Source organism: Caretta caretta, chromosome 5 (assembly GCF_965140235.1).
Source record: "Caretta caretta isolate rCarCar2 chromosome 5, rCarCar1.hap1, whole genome shotgun sequence".
In the NCBI taxonomy this organism is placed as follows: Eukaryota; Metazoa; Chordata; order Testudines; family Cheloniidae; genus Caretta; species Caretta caretta.
Genome location: NC_134210.1, coordinates 46,134,159 through 46,151,315, shown reverse-complemented (window position 1 = coordinate 46,151,315; position 17,157 = coordinate 46,134,159). Strand labels below are relative to the sequence as shown.

The following is a 17,157-nucleotide window of genomic DNA, read 5'->3' as shown; positions in this document are numbered from 1 at the left end:
GGTGTTTTTCTGAAAGCTCCCACTCCTGAAACAGCCCAGGATGTACTTAACACAGCAGCTCAGCTTTCTCCTTCAGTAACAAAGTTCTAGCTCTGACTTCCAGAGAAAAGCCTGAAAACGTGACCTAAGTGGACTTTACAGCCCAAAAGGAGAGTTTTCAGAGTAACAGCCGTGTTAGTCTGTATTTGCAAAAAGAAAAGGCGTACTTGTGGCACCTTAGAGACTAACCAATTTATTTGAGCATGAGCTTTCGTGAGCTACAGCTCACTTCATCAGATGCTCATGCTCAAATAAATTGGTTAGTCTCTAAGGTGCCACAAGTAGTCCTTTTCTTTTTGCAAAAGGAGAGTGAGAGAAAAATCCCATGACTCTTAAACCAGGCAATTAGTGGGACTGCCTCATAACTTTCCTTATTCTTCTCTCCCCTCCCCCCCCGTTTTTGGCAATGGGACAGGCCAACCCCCCCCCCCCCATCCAAGGCGGAGGAGAAGCGGAAGCCAGCCCCTCGTGGTTCAGGCAGCAGGGTCGGAGACCCCTTCCAAAGGGGTAGCGGCGAGGTTTCAAGACGGGCATTTTGAGAGGGGACAGGATTATCCTGGCTTGGGTTCCATGAGACGATACCGTTCCTCTCCGTCCCCCGAACGGGTAGGGTTCCTTTCCCAGGCGTAAAGATGGTATTGCCGCGCCTAACACCTCACTTCCGGAGCGGCCATTTTGGATCTCGGTCGCTGACTGGCTGCTCGGGCAGGGGGCGGGATCAAGACCGGATCTGCTTGTGACATCGGTTTAGGGGTAGCTTGTGGGGCGCTGGAGTGAAGCCGCCGCCGTCCGGTGATCATAGCGCCCGCCCTCGCCATGTCGGACTTTGACAGTAACCCCTTCGCGGACCCGGACCTCAACAACCCCTTCAAGGTGAGGGCGAGGCCGGCCCCCGGGGACTTCGGGCGACTCCCGGGGCGGAGGATTCCTTCTCCTTCTAGCTTGGGGCTGGGCCGTCTTCTAGTCGCTGGGGGCGAAAGCAGCCTTGGGAGTCTGCCTTTGTGCCCCGGAAAACAGGGTAGAGGCGCCCTCAGGTCCGCATCTCCAGGCCTGCCCAACACCCCCGCGCTGTGAGGCGCCCGCAGGCCCTGCCTTCCTTCCACTCCCCTTCTCCAGGTTGGGTCGGGGCCTGGACACCTGAGAGTTGCTTTGCCCTGTTACAATGTAGCGTCTCCCTTCGCCTGGCGGCGGCGCCCTGCTGCGGCTATTGGGAGGGGGCTGTGGAGACCGCTGGAGGAGTCTGTAGCTCTGCGTCCCGGAGAAGGGTTGATGATCGCTGTAGTAAGTAACTCTGCAGGCTTGTCCCATAGGGACCAGGCAGTAGATGCTACGCAGCGGGTCTGTGTGCACGAGTGATAGCACCCCTTCCAAGCAATAAGTGCTGGACGGTCGGGCTGATGTGTAATAACAAAAAGGCAAAGGTAACATGACGATCTAAAACAAATCCTAGAACTGGTGTAAGTCTTCTAAAAAGCCTCATTTCACAGTCACCACCCATAAAAACTTCCACATCAAAGGAAATACATGTTTGGTTTTTTTTAACTTTTAAGGTTGTTTTCTTCATATTCAGTCTTCACCGCCTTCTGTTAGCAAAGATTCCATTTTTCTGGTCTCCACTGGTATTTTGTTATAATGCAAGGATTTATAACTGGTGCAATAAGTGCACATCGTGGTTTTCTTGGACTGGAGTTAAAGTTCAAAAATTAAACAAGCCACTAAATCCTTCCTTTTAGTTTTCCTGCCTTCCCCTGCTTTGCTTTTCTCTTCAAAGGTAGCAAACAGTGTTGTTGTCATGGTTAAGTTACCCTCAGCTCTTTCTAATCAAGTAGTTACTCTTAAGGTATACGCATTACAGGAAAAACATATTAAAAATAATAAAAGAACCAACAGTTATGCTAGTAAGCTTGCCAGAGATCACTCCCTCACTCCAGCAAGGGCTCTGGTTGGTGATTAGTCCTTTGAACCCCACAGAAGAATTTTCCCTGTGGTCACAAGTTCGTCACAGCTTCAGCTCAGAACAAGCACGTAAAGTCATGAAGAGGTGAGTCCCTCCTTTATCCAGTTTTGGTCTTTGACGAGACTGTGAATAGGTAATGCATTTCCTTCTCAGGGTGACGCTTCAAAAGGCTGAGTTCCTGCATACCCCAAGTAGGTGCATTTGCATATCCTGTAAAAGAAGTTGCATACAATCCCACAACACTGACAGCTTAAATCACAATTGTGTTCTGAAGTCTTTTATCTACTATTTTACCTACTATTGGTAAAGTGCTTTGAGATCTATGGATGAAAAATGCTGTATAAGAGCTAGTTGTTAGTAGTAGTAATGCCAAAAATTATAGATTAAAGTGATAACAGAATCCCCCCCCGCAGTTTTATTATGTACATTTGATAACTTTGTGTACAATAAATTTAACAATGGAGCCTCTTTCACCTGTTTTGTATGTCTCTTTCACATCAAGGTGGCTGTGGGGGTGAGGGGTTTAAGTGTAATCACAAACTAATGAGGGGAGACTGCTTGGCTAGGTGCACCATGTTCAAACCACTGTCAGGCTGCGTAGAGGAGAAATGCTTGCGATCTCTCAGTCCTCATAGTGATGAATATAAACAGCACGTCTGTATTCATGCTATGATTTCAAAACCAGGGCACTAAGGCCACCTGCAAAAAGGAAGTTTGAAATTAAGCAGAGACTTCACCTACATTTTTTTGTGGAACAGTGCTTTTGGGCTCTGCTGACTGGTGGAATAAACTAGTGTTGTTAATCTGGGATGATAAACAGTGGCTGCAGAACTTCAGGATGCGAAAATCCACTTTCCTAGAAGTCTGTGCAGGGCTCAAGCTGGTGCAGTGGAACACCCATATGAAAGTTGCCCTCAATATTGAGAAGCATGTGGCCATAGCCATGTGAGAGCTTGCCCCCTGATTGCTACTGGTCATTTGCTAACTCATCAGAGTTGGTAGTTGGACAATTAGGACTGTTGTCATGAAGATGTGCGCTGCTGTCTAGAGCAGAGGTTCTCAAACTGCGGTCTGTGGACACAGGCTCTGTTCAGGTGGTCTGCGGATAGTTCCATCTAAGGTGCGCGCCTGGGCGGCCGCCCACCTAATTAGTGGAGCTGTGCAGGCGTAAGTGCCTGGATTCTGGAGAAGACGCACATGTAAGGTGAGGTGGTGGCCTTAGAGGGAATAGGGGGTATTCCTATTGGAGGGAATTGGTGGAAGGGAGCAGTAGGGTGAGGTGGGGGAAATAGGAGATAGTTGGGGGGGCAGTGGGGTGAGAAGAGGAGGTGGGGGAAATTTGGGACCTGCAGGGCTGCAGTGGCCAGAGAAAGAGGCAACTTTCCCCAGCACCGGAACTGTGGCTGCCAGGGAGAGACGGCCCTCCTTCCCAGCCCCAGCTCGGTGGCTGCCATGGTGGGGGAGAAACACTCCCCTCTCCTTCCCAGCCCAGTTCAGTAGCTGCTGCTGAGTGGGAGAGACTGCTCTCCCCAAACTACTGCTAAAACTTAATGGAAATCACTTGTACTGACAAGTGATTTCCATTATGTTTGGGGAGAGGTATGGGAACCACTAAGGCCAGATCTTTATCTGATATCGTTTTGGCTCTTCAGAGTACTCCCATTGACTCTTAAGTGGCAAGCAGCACTAGGTTTGGTCTGGATGCTGCTAGGTGTTTTGTAGGATAAAGACCTTATTTGCAAGCTCTTTGATCTGTCTGCAAACTCCAAGCCATGTGTTAATGTGATCCAGGGCTTATAAAAACTCAGCGAGTCCACTGGTTTCAGAGTGGTAGCCCTATTAGTTTGTATCAGCAAAAACAATGAGGAGTACTCGTGGCACCTTAGACTAACAAATTTTTTGGGGCATAAGCTTTCGTGGGCTAAAACCCACTTCATCAGATGCATGGAGTGGAAAATACAGTAGGCGCGCGCACACACACACACGTTGCCTTACCAAGTGGGGGGTCAGTTCGAACGAGACAATTCAGTTAAACTGGAAGTGGGCTATTATCAACAGGAGGAAAAATCCCTTTTGTAGCGGTAATCAGGGTGACCCATTTCAAACAGTTGACAAGAAGGTGTGAGTAACAGTAGGGGGAAATTAGCATGGGGAAATTAGTTTTTAGTTTTTGTAGTGATCCATCCACTCCCAGTCTTTATTCAGGCCTAATTTGATGGTGTCCAGTTTGCAAATTAATTCCAGTTCTGCAGTTTCTCCAGAGACATTGAAATGTTCTCCGATTGGTTTTTGAATATTGTAATTCTTGATGTCTGATTTGTGTCCATTTATTCTTTTGTGTAGAGACTGTCCAGTTTGGCCAATGTAAATGGCAAAGGGGCATTGCTGGCACATATCACATAGACTCTTCGAATATCAGGGTTGGAAGGGACCTCAGGAGGTCATCTAGTCCAACCCCCTGCTCAAAGCAGGACCAATCCCCAACTAAATCATCCCATCAGGGCTTTGTCAAATCTGACCTTAAAAATCTCAAAGGAAGGAGATTCCACCACCTCCCTAGGTAACCTTCCTAGTGAAAAAATTTTTCCTAATATCCTACCTAAACCTCCCCCACTGCAACTTGAGACCATTACTCCTTTTTCTATCATCTGCTACCACTGAGAACGGTATCTAGCTCCGTCCTCTTTGGAACCCCCTTTCAGGTAGTTGAAAGCAGCTATCAAATCCCCCCTCATTCTTCTCTTCTGCAGACTAAACAATCCCAGTTCCCTCAGCCTCGTAAGTCATGTGTTCCAGTCCCCTTATCATTTGTGTTGCCCTCCGCTGGACGCTTTCCAATTTTTCCACATCTTTCTCGTAGCGTGGGGCCCAAAACTGGACACAGTACTCCAGATGAGGGTTCACCAATGTCAAATAGAGGGGAACGATCACGTCTCTCAATCTGCTGGCAATGCCCCTACTTATACATCCCAAAATGCCATTGGCCTTCTTGGCAACAAGGGCACACTGTTGACTCATATCCAGCTTCTCATCCACTGTAACCCCTAGGTCCTTTTCTGCAGAACTGCTGCTGAGCCATTCGGTCCCTAGTCTGTAGCGGTGCATTGGATTCTTCCGTCCTAAGTGTAGGACTCTACACTTGTCCTTGTTGAACCTCATCAGATTTCTTTTGGCCCAATCCTCTAATTTGTCGAGCGCCCTCTGTATCCTATTGCTACCCTCCAGCGTATCTACCACTCCTCCCAGTTTAGTGTCATCTGCAAATTTGCTGAGGATGCAGTCCACGCCATCCTCCAGATCATTAATGAAGATATTGAACAAAACTGGCCCCAGGACCGACCCTTGGGGCACTCCGCTTGATACAAGCTGCCAACTAGACATGGGGCCATTGATCACTGCCCGTTGAGCCAGACGATCTAGCCAGCTTTCTGTCCACCTTATATTCCATTCATCCAGCCCATACTTGCTGGCAAGAATACTGTGGGACACCATATTAAAAGCTTTGCTAAAGTCAAGGAATAACAGGTCCACTGCTTTCCCTTCATTCACAGAGCCAGTTATCTCATCATAGAAGGCAGTTAGATTAGTCAGGTGTGACTTGCCCTTGGTGAATCCATGCTGACTGTTCTTGGTCACTTTCCTCTCCTCTAAGTGCTTCAGAATTGATTCCTTGAGGACCTGCTCCATGATTTTTCCAGGGACTGAGGTGAGGCTTACTGGCCTGTAGTTCCCCCGATCCTCCTTTTCTAAAGATGAGCACTACATTAGCCTTTTTCCAGTTGTCTGGGACCTCCCCCGATCGCCATGAGTTTTCAGAGATAATGGCTAATGGCTCTGCAATCACATCCGCCAACTCCTTTAGCACTCTCGGATGCAGCACATCCGATCCCATGGACGTGTGCTCGTCCAGCTTTTCTAAATAGTACCAAACCACTTCTTTCTCCACAGAGGGCTGGTCACCTCCTCCCCATGCTGTGCTGCCCAGTGCAGTAGTCTGGGAGCTGACCTTGTTCATGAAGACAGTGGCAAAAAAAGCAATGAGTACATTAGCTTTTTCCACATCCCCTGTCACTAGGTTGCCTCCCTCATTCAGTAAGGGGCCCACACTTTCCTTGACTTTCTTCTTGTTACTAACATTCCTGAAGAAACCCTTCTTGTTACTCTTAACATCTCTTGCTAGCTGCAACTCCAGGTGTGATTTGGCCTTCCTGATTTTACTCCTGCATGCCTGAGCAATATTTTTATACTCCTCCCTGGTCATTTGTCCAATCTTCCACTTCTTGTAAGCTTCTTTTTTGTGCTTAAGATCAGCAAGGATTTCGCTGTTAAGCCAAGCTGGTCACCTTCCGTGTTTACTATTCTTTCTACACATCGGGATGGTTTGTTCCTGTAATCTCAATAAGGATTCTTTAAAATACAGTCAGATCTCCTGGATTCCTTTCCCCCTCATGTTATTCTCCCAGGGGATCCTGCCCATCAGTTTCCTGAGGGAGTCAAAGTCTGCTTTTCTGAAGTCCAGGATCCGTATTCTGCTGCTCTCCTTTTTTCCTTTTGTCAGGATCCTGAACTCGACCATCTTATGGTCATTGCCTCGCACGTTCCCATCCACTTTTGCTTCTAATTCCCTACTAATTATTCCTGGTTTTTGAGCAGCAGGTCAAGAGCAGCTCTGCCCCCTACTTCGTTCCTTCAGCACTTGCACCAGGAAATTGTCCCCTACACTTTCCAAAAACTTCTTGGATTGACTGTGCACCACTGTGTTGCTCTCCCAGCAGATATTAGGGTGATTGACGTCTCCCATAAGAACCAGGGCCTGCTATCTAGTAACTTCTCTTGGTAGATGTGCAGGTGAACGAGCCCCTAATGGTGTGGCTGAAGTGGTTAGGTCCCCTGATGGTGTCCCTTGAATAGATATGTGGACACAGTTGGCAACAGGGTTTGTTGCAGGGATAAGTTCCTGGGTTAGTGTTTTTGTTGTGTGGTATGTAGTTGCTGGTGAGTATTTGCTTCAGGTTGGGGGGCTGTCTGTAAGCGAGGACTGGCCTGTCTCCCAGGGTCTGTGAGAGAGCGTCTTTCAGGATAGGTTATAGTTCCTTGATTCGCTGGAGAGGTTTTAGTTGGGGGCTGAAGCTGATGGCTAGTGGTGTTCTGTTATTTTCTTTGCTGGGCCTGTCCTGTAGTATGTGACTTCTGGGTACCCTTCTGGCTCTATCTATCTATTTCTTCCCTTTAGCAGGCGGGTATTGTAGTTTTAAGAACGCTTGATAGAGATTCTGTAGATGTTTTTCTCTGTCTGAGGGATTGGAGCAAATGAGGTTGTATCTTAAAGCTTGGCTGTAGACAATGGATTGTGTGATGTGGTCTGGATGAAAGGTGGAGGCATGTAGGTAAGTATAACGATCAGTAGGTTTCCGGTATAGGGTGGTGTTTTGCATTGGTGACACACGCAATGTGAAACCAGGAGAACTTTGCCTGTTTCTACAGGGCTCTGTTGCATTTGCACAGCGTGGATCCTAAACATTAATTTTAAATACCCATAACCAACCACTGGATGTTTTACTTCCCTTCGTATTTTCAGTGTTGTCATTTGTGGTTCTGTTTTGCTGTTTGTTTCGCTTTGTTACTTATTTTTACTGTTCTCTGTGTGTGTGAAGTAGTAATTTTAGAGTGGAGATCTGAGAGAAATTGCATAAGTCTGAGTGAATGCCTTTTACTCTCCTTTCCAGTATCAGAAAATATTGTATTAATATTTACAATGAGAGCATGACTATTTCTAGTTGACTCATAGATTTGTTTAGCATCTTAAAGCTGAGCTATGTGTGCAGATGATATGCATGGAAGAGGGATAGTTTTGTGAACTGCAAAAGCCTGTAGCATGTTAGTGTTTTGGCAGAAGTTTCATTTTTTGAGAGCAGCTTTCTCTGAAGATTTAGTGGTCTATGGTAGGAGTAGATTATTTAATTGGGCCTTTGGTGTTTTTGTTTTTATTCACATTTAATCCAGAAGTGAAACGTGTTTCTTTAAATTGGTACCCTACTACACTACATACGTAGTTTTAATTGGTTGCATTTTTCAGATGTGTATGCGTGATTTTCATTGGATGCAATTCAGCTAACCTACCTATATTGTATTTATTGGTGGTCATTGTCATGTGGAGAGATGTACTGACTGTACCAGAATCTAGTGCTTTTTCAAAAAATGTAACAGTTGTCAGTCCAGTAAGTAGGATAGTAGTCAAGTCCCAGAAATGGATTTGTGGTTGAAAATGGGATATTTTCAAAAGAAAACAAAAAATAATTAAACCAGTGACGGTGAGATCAGCAAAAAGTTCAAAATCAAACATGAGAGTACAACGAGCGAACATTCATCTGCAAAGGAAATTTTGAGTGCAGACCCCTATTTACTAGGAACCAGTATGAGTACCAATAATGAAAATACACTGAAACTCTGAAAAACGGTAAAACAATACCACTCAAGCTATATTAATTTAGGCTTTACAGGGACTGGTGAACAAGATGAACCAAGGCCACAATGTGTGTTATGCTACGCAGTGCTGGTTAATGAAAGCTTGAAGCCTGAAAACCTCCGGCGCTATTTGATGACAAATCATGCTGCTTTCAAAGATAAACCTCCTGAATTTTTTCAGTGCAAACTGAAGGGAAAAGAACAATGTTTGCTCATGCAACAGTAAATGTAAAGGCCCTGGAAGTTTCATATCATGCAAGCCTTCAAATTGCCAAAGTGGGGAAGCCTCACACAATTGGGGAAGAACTTATTCTGCCTGCAGCTAAAGAATTTGCATTTATAATATGTGGAGAGAAGACAGCAAAGCAGTTAGATTGTGTGCCTCTTTCAAATGACAGTGTCACGCAGAATTCAACATATGGCAGCTAATGTTAAAGACATTCTTGTGAAACGTATGAACAACAGTAGGTATTCTGCATTGCAATTGGATGAGACGACTGATATTGCTGTCGTTCCAAATCTTCTTGCATACATCGGGTATGAGTGGGAAGGGCAAGTACTGGAAGATATTTTGTTTTGTCGTTCAGTGTCCAAGAACAACAACTGCTGAACAGCTTTTCCAGTTACTAGATGAGTTTTGGAAGGAACGCTGTATTGATTGGCAACATTGCGTTGGAGTATGTATGAGCAATGATGGGAAGACACAGTGTGATGATGGCTTGTATCTGTGAATTGGCACCTAATGCCACATGGGTGCACTATATCATTCATTGAGAGGCACTAGCTGCCAAGAAAATGCCAGTGGAAATGAAGGGTGTTTTGGACTCTGCTGTGAAAACTGTTAATTTAATAAAAGCTAGATCTATGAATTCTCAGATTTTTAGTGCAATAAAATGGGTAGCGCTCATGTACAACTTGATTGGTGATTGTCAAGAGGCAAAGTACTTAATTTGTTTGAGCTACATTCAGAAGTACAGCTATTTCTAATAGATCATCCATTCCAATTGTTTTGAAGATTTATCCTGGCTCTCAAGTTTGGCTTACCTCTCGGATGTATTCACATGCCTAAATGAGTTGAAGACTGGGCTGCAGGGAGTTTGACTGTATTGCATGTGCGAGACAAAATCAATGCAATGATAACTTGTCTTGTTTGCTAGTCATGTAAAAAAGGATGATTTCAGCGCATTCCCAACATTGGAAGGTTTTCTGTCTGAAAATGAATTGGTTCTTGACCCCAAAAAAAAGACATCAAAGAACATCTTAAGCAACAGTTTAAAGATTGCTTTCCAGTAGAAGCTGAACCGAACAACTGGATACGTAATCCTTTTGGAATTGAAATCAGTGAGCTGCCTTCTGGTTTGTCCAATAAGGCACAAGAGTGCTTGTTGGCGCCTTCTTGCAACAAAACATTACGGTCAGAATTTAAGACATTCCATAATTGAGTTTTGGATTCAAAGAACTGAAGAGTACCCAGAACTTGCAGACAAAGCGGTGTGTTTTCTGATGCCATTTGCTACTACATACCTGTGTGAGACAGGATTTTCATCACTTACTGCCCTCAAGTCCAAATACAGAAGCAGGATGAATGCTGAACCTCACCTAAGGCTAAAGCTGACAAACATTCCACGTGACTTCCTTGAACTTTGCTCACAAAAACAAGCACATCCATCTCATTAGAAAGGTAAGACTACTGATATTTAAAATAAGATGTGTGCTTTTATTTGTAGAACAAAAAAAGTTGGTTAAGGTTTTTTTTTATATAGCTCTTTAATCCAAAGCGCTTTACAATAGTTAGCTAAAGGTACAAACAACATTTGGAAAGATCAGTAAGTGGTCTGCTGAGACCCTCAGCAATTTTCAAGTGGTCCGTGGGGGAAAAAAATGTTGGAGAACCACTGGTCTAGAGAGTTCTGTCCCCCTGGGTCAAAAGATTGGGAAATATACAGGAAATTATTAATAGGTTTTCACAGTTGGGTTTGCCAACTTGTACTGGGGTCAGTGATGGGACCCATGTGCCTATTCTTTGCTTCCTGCACCTGGCCTTGAAGTCCATAAATGGAAAAGGGTACTTCTCCATGGTAATGCAAGGCCTGGTTGATAACCATGGAAAGTTCCACAGTATATGTGTGGGATATTCAGTAAGGGCCATGCCACCAGAAAGTCTGGACTTCCTGCAATGACAAGTGGAACTTTTGCATCAATGGTTCTGTCATTCCACCACTCATTCTGGGTGAAACCTTTTACTGAACACTTCGATACATGAAAGGAACTATGTATCTATACACTGAGTAGTTGCAGAAATGACTGTGGAATGTACATTTGGAAGATGGAGAATAGATGGAAGAACCTGAGGCTGATGAGAAACATCTTTCTGTTATGATAGCTGTTTACTGTGTTTTGCACAACGTTTGAGAGAAGAAGGGAGAGAGCTTTTCAAATGGATGGGAGCAAGTGCTGGGCACAGTGTATGATGATTTTGAAAAGCCAAATGGAGACATCTACCTGTGGCGGTTCAATGATGAGACAGAACACAGCTTTATGCAAGCAAGCAGGCTGGTCAGCTGAGATGGGCTGTTCTGCCCCCCCGCCTTCCACCTTCTCCTTTTATTATATTTCTCCCCCCTAAGCATTACACACTGCTACCGCAAAAAGATACACAAAGGAATGTATGACGTTGATTAATATACTTATTTACCATCCTTTATCTACTACAATCCTGGTTCTCAGGCCTTGAGCCCAGGCTAAGAAAGCTTCCCACAGTTGCTGTCCCAACAATCAAGTTCTCATGGTTCATATCTAGCCCTTGTCCTTGGATAGAGCAATGTGTGCATTGCTTCTACAAAACAGTCAGGGTGTGCCCTGCCTGCTTCCAGGTGGAATAGCTAAACATGAACCCTTCATCCCCCCGTTTTTATTTAATGATATTTGGCCATTTCATGGTAGCCATCAATTTGTTTTGTCATGCTATTTAACTCCCAGACAGACAAGGACATAACCTGGGGAGCTTTCCAGGGCGAAATTTTACAAAGTCTTAACAAGGAAGGAATACATTGTACACAGCAGCAGCAAAAAATAAGCCCAATGATTACAAACACAGAATAACCAAAAAGCTGTCGCAGCCATTCTAGAGAGGGCAGCCAACCTGTAAGCCAATTCCAAAAACCCTCAAACCCCAGATCTTGGCGTATGTGTGTTGTAAGACTGGCCAATTCAGCCAGTCTAGTTTCTATGGAGCGACTATTATCAGTTAAATTAAAGCAACACATGTGCTGAAATGTGGAGCAGCCTAGATGGTGTTTCAGGAGCAGAAAATCAATGGCTGCTCTGTTATCCAAAATTGCATCCCTTAATTCGTGTTGTTCTGTGTTAAGTAAGGCAATAGCCTGGGATGTTGTATTAATTGCCTTTGCTGCAAAGCATGCCAGGTTATTTAAAGTTCTGGCTGAATACATAGCAAGCGCGTGGACCCCAACAATAGAGGCCGCTAAGGCAGTATACTCGGCACGACTAAAAAGCTCAACATCTGCAATACAATCATCTGAAAGGGGTACACTTCTTTTACTACGGTTTTGACCAGCAAAAGGCAATATAAGTGTCATTCTACTAAGACAGCAAAGGGTGCCATCACTTAAATTTGCAGGAATATAATTAAAGGTGCGTGAACCGCAAGTAAAAAACCATCCTGATGGTAGGATGATATGGCCATAATTATATGAAACATTAACAGCATGGGAACAATTTAAAAGGGGTTGAGAAATTTTTCGACAGCCCAAGGGCACCTTTGTACTAGTGCAGTTAACTACACGCGCACAGGTGACATTGTGAGCCCCGGCCGGGTACGGTGTGTGGAGGGATATAGCCGTGCGAGGCAGAGTATAGTTGGCCGGGCCCCAATTAGCCATGCTAGAGTACTGGAAAGAAAGATTCGCATAAGCAGAGAACAGTGTCTTATTCTCAATCTCCTCAGGGTGATGACATACTGGAATAAGGCATGTACCTAACAAATCTCCGGCTGCTACAGAATTAGATAGACAAAAGTGGGTAACATTTGCTATTGAAGCCAATCTTTCCCATATGTTATATGTCATTCGGGCTCGTAACGGGGGAAGCGCTTCCGAGCCAACCCCTACAGGAAATAGCAGGCACAAAAGGCACACAATCATCACAGAATTAGCAGTGATTTGGGCGACAATCGCCACAAACAAAGTCTCAGGAGTCTCTGGCTGTTGATCTGCTGCCAGTCTTCGTTGGGCCGCGGCGACCAATGCTTTTACTGCTCCCCATGTCACGGGCCGGTTTGGGACACTAGGCCTCCTCCGTTTCCGTCCCGTCGTTGTCGACTCGGGGGGCAACGCGGTCTCCTCCAAAGTCAGCTGAAACTCTGGTATGGGATTCGACAGCCCCTGGTGCCATGCCATGTTGTTTAAGTGCCGGTCGCACACACCGAGCTGGAACCCACAACGGTCCTGCAGGGAGAGACACAGCAGCATATCCCCGACCCCAAGTGATTAGAGGTACTGGGCCCAGCCACTGTGGATCGGGCAGCTGACGGTAAAAGACACGCGGTCTTTCCAGTACCTCAGATTTGTGAAAATGCCGATCCGCAGGGGTCTGCTGATCTGCATTCAGTGTTAAATTATTTAAAGTAAACAAGAGGATATGCATTTGTTGTTGAATGTCTCCGAAGGTTCGGAGACGCAGCTCCCCTTGTTTTAATTGTTTATCTAGCAAGGTTTTGAGTGTGCGATTGGCACGTTCAACAATGGCTTGGCCCGTGGAATTATAAGGGATTCCGTGTTTAAGACGGACGTCCCAGCGGGCACAAAAGGTGGAGAGGGCTGCAGAGCAGTAAGCTGGGGCATTATCTGTTTTAATTTGGCAGGGGCGACCCATAACAGAAAAGCTAAATTATAACATGGGCCCTGATCCTGCAAATACTTCAGCACATGCTTAACTGAATGTATTGAACTCAGTATGATTACTTACGGTGAGTAGAGCCAAGCGCATGTCTAAGGACTTGTATTCAGTGTTAGATCAAGGTAAACTCAAGTGTTTATCTTTCACCTGACTCCCCTGCACGTACAAGTCTCCAGCTCCAGTTACGTGAGGCTTTAAAGTAGAGCGCTGATGGTGCTAGTAATGCAGTGAGACTCTGCTACTCTGTGCTGCTGATACAGACATGTGCAGATTTAGTTTTTCAAAGTGTTATTCCTCTTGCACAAGCTCAGCTAACTCAGGATTAACTTGAGTGTACATTACTTGCGCTAACACTGCAGTGAAGGCAAGCCCTGCCTGTTTGCCATAGTTTGTTAAAATGTTTCTATGTGGCATTTCCATAGCCTTTTTTAAATCCCAGAATTATCTCTGCTGCCTTATTATGTATACGTGCACTACTCTTAACGGTCGTCCTGCGCGCACACAAAATATACCCAGTGAATTTCTCTGTATATACTTCTTTACTATAGTTGAACGCATATATGTATGTGGTTTTACTATCCTGCCATACTTTGATTTTAAAATATTCTCATCTCTTCAAATCCTCGCAAAGTTCTGTATTGGAGATTTTAATTATGCAGGTTTTCTTTTAACTTTTCCTAAATAGGGTTTAGAGTTTTAAGAGTATACTCAGCGGTGAAAGTAACTTAAGGGACTTAACAGCACGCGGGGTGGCTGGGGTCCTGAGCAAGGTCGGGGAGCGGCTCAACTGGAATGGGCAGGGCGGGGGCCAGACTCCTGCAGCCAGCCCTTCAGTGCAGCCCGGCGGCAATTTAAAGGGCCCAGGGCTGCCGGCTGCTGCTCGCGCTACCCCAGGGCTCTGGTAGTGATTTAAAGAGCCGGAGCCCTGGGCCCTTTAACAAGCCGCCGGAGGTGCGGGGCTCCGGCCACTGCTACCCTGGGGCTCCACCGGTGATTTAAAGGGCCCAGGGCTCCAGCTGTGGTAGCAGCTGCTGGTAGCCCCGGGCCGTTTAAATCACCGGTGGAGCCCCAGAGTAGCAGTAGTGACAGCGGTGGCCAGGAACTCTGGGGCTCTGGCTGTTCTTGCTCTCTTCGTATGGAAAGAAACAAACCTCCTTGATCTTCACAATACAATATTCATCTGTTTGTGTCAGTCTTTTTCAGTCAATAGCAACTTTTTGGCTTGTGAATTCTCGATTTCACCAGTGGTGGAGCACAGAATTCAGGGTGTTGTGGAGGCACTAATCTTTTTATTTGTCACCTAAATACTGTAGTGATTGGTGCATTAATTAGAATCTTAATTAATTGTAGATTAATTGTGTGTACATATAGCTAGTAAGTCCTAATGAAATTTCAAGGGTAGGATTAATATTGGAAAAACTAAGGGCATGTCTACACTAGCAAAGTTACAGCTCTGGCAGTTACAGCGCCGTTCAGAGAGCGCCAAAGGAAAACTGCTGTTGTGTGTTCACACTGACAGCTGCTTGCGCAATTACGTGTTCAGACTTGCAGCACTTGCGGCGCTATTCGGAGTGGTGCACTCTGGGCAGCTATCCCACAGAGCACCTCTTTCTCTGTGGCTGCTAAGACTTGTGGGAAGACAGAAGGGGTCGCGGGGCATCCTGGGTCCTGTCCCAGTGCCCCTTGATGCATTGCTCTGCATCCCAGAAATCCCTGTTCTTCTGTCCGCATTTGGCGCCATTTTTCAATGGTTTGTGTATTGCGCACCCTGCCCTGCCTCTTTCTGGCTGCAGGAATGGATCCCGAGCTGTTGACAAGAATGCTGCTCGAACTGACAACACGTCATGAGTGGTAGTAGAGTTATTCCTTAAACTCCAAAGGCAAGAGGAGTGCGACATTGATCTTGCCACACACAGTAGCTATGACACGAGAATGGTTTGTCATTCATGGAGGTGATGACCACAGTGGAATGCCACTTTTGGACTCAGGAAACAAGCACTGAGTGGTGGGATCACATCGTGATGCATGTGTGGGATGATGAGCAGTGGCTGCAGAATTTTCGGATAAGGAAAGCCACGTTCATGGGCCTGTGTGATTAGCTCGCACTAGCCCTGCGATGCAAGGACACGAGAATGAGAGCTGCCCAGGAGAAGCGCATGGTGATTGCACTGTGGAAGTCTGGCTACTCCAGACTGCTACCGATTGGTCGCTAACCAGTTCGGAGTGGGAAAGTTGACTGTTGGAGTTGGACCGTTGGAGTCGTATTGATGGAAGTGTGCAGGGCCATTAATCGCATCCTGCTCCGAAAGAATGTGACTCTGGGCAACGTTTGTGAGATTGTGGATGGCTTTGTACAAATGGGCTTCCCTAACTGCGGAAAGGCGATAGATGGCACGCACATTCCAATTCTGGCACCAGACCACGTAGCCACTGAGTACATTAATCATAAAGGGTATTTCTCAATGGTTCTCTAGGTGCCTGTGGATTACCTTGGATGGTTCATGGACTTTAGCTCATGCTGGTCCAGAAAGGTGTACGATGCATACATCTTTTGGAATGCTGGCCTGTTGAAGAAGCTGCAAGCAGGGACTTTCTTCCCGGACCAGAAGATCACCGTAGGGGAATTCGAAATGCCCATTGTGATCCTGTGAGACCCTGCCTACCCCTTAATGCTGTGGTTCATGAAGCCATACACGGGGCAACTTGACAGCAGCAAGGAGCGGTTCAACAGGCTGAGCAAGTGCAGAATGACTGTGGAGTGTGCATTTGGCCGTTTAAAAGCCCGCTGGCCATGCCTGTATGGGAAGCTGGACTTGGTCAATGACAATATTCCTATGCTTATAGCCGCGTGCTGTATGCTCCAAAATATTTGTGAAGGGAAGGGTGAAAGCTTCATTCAGGGCTGGACTGCAGAGGCTCAGTGCCTGGAGGCCGAGTTGGAATAGCCGGAGACCAGGGTTATTAGAGGGGCACAGCGGGGGGCCATAAGGATCAGGGATGCTTTGAGGCAGCAATTTGAATATTTGTTGCTATGCTCAGGATTGCAGTGCTTGTAACGCTAGGAGGTGATTGGTGCACGTGATGCAAGAAGGAGCTGTAACATAATTCATATGTTGCTTTGCAGTGCTCTTTTTGCTTTCATTTAATAGAATAAAGATTGCTTTTCAAACAAACACAATTGTTTTATTGAAAAATAACAACCAGAGGAGAGAGTCAAATGAAAAAATCATCAGCAGGGAGGAGGATGAGGGAATGGGAATAGAAGGTCTCAAGAGGAGGAGGGGTCCCGGGATGGCTACAGATTTTTGTATGTCCAGCCTTCTCCTTTGGAGTATGATGCAGTGGGTGCTGTTCTTCAGCAGGGCCAAACTGCAGAGGGATGGGTGTTGAGTGCAGTGGGTATTAGGAGTCCACACTGCTGGACTGTGAGGAGAGAGGAGTGGAATGCTATGGGTAGAGAGTGGAGCCAGGAGGTTGATAAGTGTGTTGGCGGGTGTGTGTGTGGGGGCGCATGGGAAAGAGTTTTGCAACAGTGGCTGCAGGGGAGGGCTGCTTGGTTTGAAGAGCTAGTATTGCCTGGAGCGTGTCCGCTTGGTGCTCCATAACTGATAAGAACTGCTCTGTGTCTTCTTTCAGGTGTGCTGCGTTCTCTTTTTGATCCCTCTTCTCGCTGTCCCGCCACTCCTTCAATTCCTTTTTCTTGGCTGCGGAGTGCATCATAACCTCACGCAGAAAGTCCTCCTTAGTTCTTCTTGGACGCTTTCTAATTCTTCACAACC

At 45.9% G+C, this 17,157-nt stretch overlaps 1 protein-coding gene across 1 annotated transcript in view; it reads left to right on the top strand.

Annotated features, from left to right (window-relative positions):
• The first annotated feature begins 665 nt into the window (after positions 1–665).
• Positions 666–17,157, top strand: part of SCAMP1 (secretory carrier membrane protein 1) — an 87,419-nt gene continuing 70,927 nt past the window's right edge. The window contains exon 1 of the mRNA XM_048851145.2: positions 666–912. Coding sequence (XP_048707102.1) covers positions 856–912 — 57 coding nt within the window. The 5' untranslated portion in view covers positions 666–855. The remainder of the gene's footprint in view (positions 913–17,157) is intronic.